At 51.2% G+C, this 2,951-nt stretch overlaps 1 protein-coding gene across 1 annotated transcript; it reads right to left on the bottom strand.

The window, feature by feature from the left end:
• Positions 1-24: 24 nt before the first annotated feature.
• On the bottom strand, positions 25-2,112 carry JCM6883_007144 (uncharacterized protein; the record flags this gene model as incomplete). The annotated part of the gene is made up of 8 exons (XM_076635709.1): positions 25-144; positions 269-352; positions 424-736; positions 865-1,063; positions 1,127-1,325; positions 1,399-1,536; positions 1,947-2,030; positions 2,089-2,112. 8 exons carry the CDS (start codon positions 2,110-2,112, stop codon positions 25-27), a joined length of 1,161 nt encoding a protein of 386 aa, XP_076484308.1.
• Positions 2,113-2,951: the final 839 nt, after the last annotated feature.

The raw sequence follows: 2,951 nt of genomic DNA, 5'->3' as shown, positions 1-2,951 counted from the left end.
AAACCGATTCCATCCCAAATCTCCTCAAACTCTCGAGCTCGTCGCCGTCAACATTTTCCCAATCAACTCTCGCCCTTCTGCTAGTTCTCCATTTGCAAGCTTGTCCAGCACATTTTTGAGAGCAGTCGTCTTTTGAACCTCCACCTGTTCCACTCGTCGAGGAGTCCGATTGTCAGTTTTAGCACGCAAGGAGTTTACTCACTCCAGGAGAATGAGCGCATCGTCCCTCTCGCACTGTACAACGTTGGTCAAGCGGAAGGTGACTGACCCAGTTTTTGACAAGGAATTCGAGAACAGGTTTCTGAATCTCCTCATAGTCGATCGAGAGAGGACTGAACAGCTCGTAAGCAACCTGAAAGACTTCCGAGCACGTAAGTAGACGAGTACAGAAGGAGTAGATGCGAGGGATCAAGATAGACTCACGTTTTCAACGGTCAAACACCTTACGATTCGATCTTTTGCCAACCTTTTCAATCCGTCGATACTGTAGCAATCAGCGAGTCGATACATCGAATGAGCGGAGCACGGGGGGATTTTCGTATTCTTGCGTTGACCTTCGATAGATTTGAACTTGGCGGGAAGCCAAGTTCCAGGCTCGTCGAAGGCGAAAGAAGGATCGGTAGGAAGGTGTTCAGCGAGCGCTCTATCGCGAGCAACAAGGTAGTCTGACGGGAGAGCGGTGAACAATACCTCGCCGCAATGCAAGAACGCCAGCATGGCACGATACGTTGTGAGACTTGAAGCAAAGAGGAAATTAGTCGAGAACAACTTTCGCGAAAGCGAGTCAGAGATCTGCACGAACTCGGTTTCAGTGATATCGATGACTTGAACTCGTCGAGAATGGTTTGATCCCCCTTTCCCTACCCTCGCTCGTTTCGCGGGTGGAGGAGAATCCTCGCGACCTTCAGAACTCGACAGTTCGGATAGATCAGATTCGTCATCGTGAGATAGAAGGGCGAGAGCTCGGAATCGTCGAAGGTGAAAGGACGTTCTTTGATGGATCGCAGTTCGGAAACATCCACCGACTTTACTTTGCTCGTTTCCGAAAAGCCAGCGCTGAAGACTGTAGACCGGAGGATTAGGACTGCTGCAATCACAAGCGATATCTGCTGGAAAATGAACTTGCGTGTCTTGAAATATTCCGCGGCCAAACAGAGTACCGACTTTGAGGCGAAAACGAAAGGTTTGTTGTTGTGACGAGGGAAGCGGAAGAGCAAATTGGAAAGGGTGTGTTCGTCGAAGTGAGCCAGAGAGACTTGGCAGGGGATCATTCGTAATGAAGCCGGGTCCGACCAGGTCACAGAACAGCACACTATGATTTCGCCCTGCAGAGAAGAAATCCCGAACTCGTCAGCACGCATAAAGACGCGGTTCGTAGCGCTCGACACGTGTACTCACGTTCTTGTCGTAATGATCGAGGAACTCGTCGAGCGCGATGAGCTTGCTGTTACCCCAGCTGACGTTGCTGGAATCATACTTGGGCTTCTTCAAACGGAATGAAGCGATGACCTCACGCGGCTCGAGAGGCGAAACAAGCTACAAGTAGTCACCGATCAGTATCAGGGAGAAAAGGTAGCACGATTTGCAAGGATCAAATACCTCGATGAGCGCGGAAGCAACGCCTCGTGACCAAGCCAGATCGGAAGTTGCGCGATTCCAATCTTCTGGCGCTATCGGATCAGCCCGGAGAAAGAGCCTGACTGAGGGTGTGCGGATATTTGCATCAAGCTCCTTGTTCCCTTCTACGGGATACTGTATACACAACAAACGCTCGTGAAAAGGGATAGGAGGAAGACGTTGAACGAGCGAGCGACTCACCTTGCAAAAGACTTTCAACGTCCATGGGCATTTGCTGATTTGTTTGCGCTATGTCTCTCATCGGGCCATGTCAACCCCTCCGTCTCCTTGGGTCGATGCAACATGGACGATTGATTCCGAAAACTGACGAGAGTGACTGATCCTTCCCCTTCCGTGTTTAATCGCCTCATCTTCGCAACTTCCTCCGCACTCAGGGTCCAGGTTGCATTCGCCTGTCAATCGGGGATTGTCAAAAAGATCAGTGAATCAGAGGAGCAACGCAGGGCTCACCTTGAAATCGAAAGAGGTATCCATCTCGAAGGACTCAATACGGCGGACTCCGAAAGTCTCGTGACAGTACTATGAGTATTTCAGGTAGTCAGGCAAAGCAAGGGAGCTTGCACGACGTTAGCGATAGCTGCAAGAGCGTTGAGAGATCAAGGATAGGAAGAGCGATCACGCACCTCGGAAGATGAGCAGACACACGCCGCAGAGTATTCGATCCCCTGAAGAAGCTTGAGCGAAAGATTGGTCGAGTTTGCGAGTGTTTTCGGGGTCGATAGTGAAGGGGAAAAGAGAGCTAACGGAGCGATCAACTCTTCGGCTACTACCACTCACTCGACTTCGGCTCCAACTCGCGGCGCCTCTGATCAACAGCCCTGCGCTATCCGAAACAACCCTTGCAAGCCTGTACCCGTCGAGGTGCCGTTCCCGCTCTTTTCGCCAGCTTGATCTCGATTTCGTCTTTCCTGGGCACTGCGCCATCTGACTTCCGTCGGATCACCCTGGACTCACTATTGAGGCATGATCGAAGGATCTGGAAGCCTGCACGTGTATTCCCGGCACCAGTGAGTCTCCCGCTCTTTCGCCTCTCGACATATCCTTTTCCTCCGTTGCTGGCGCCTGGATGACCTCTGAAGCTTATTGCACACTGCACCACATCCCACCCCGCTTGGCTAAGGGCTTCACCAAAATTTGCTTTCTTCCGCTTCCTCCCACTTCAGCTCTTCGATTCTGCTCCGTCTCTGGCCAAGCTCTCACGCGTCTTACCTTGACACACCGAGAAACACTGTGCTGGAAAGAAATTCAAGATGAACTTGTGGGTTTTGTTCTGCTGGGCAACCGATTGATTCTTCGAATCGTTTTTGCTCTGC

This window comes from Sporobolomyces salmoneus (assembly GCF_050403485.1).
Source record: "Sporobolomyces salmoneus JCM6883 DNA, S_salmoneus_JCM6883_v1_ctg166, whole genome shotgun sequence".
NCBI classification, from domain to species: Eukaryota; Fungi; Basidiomycota; class Microbotryomycetes; order Sporidiobolales; family Sporidiobolaceae; genus Sporobolomyces; species Sporobolomyces salmoneus.
This window is presented reverse-complemented; position numbering and strand designations above follow the sequence as displayed.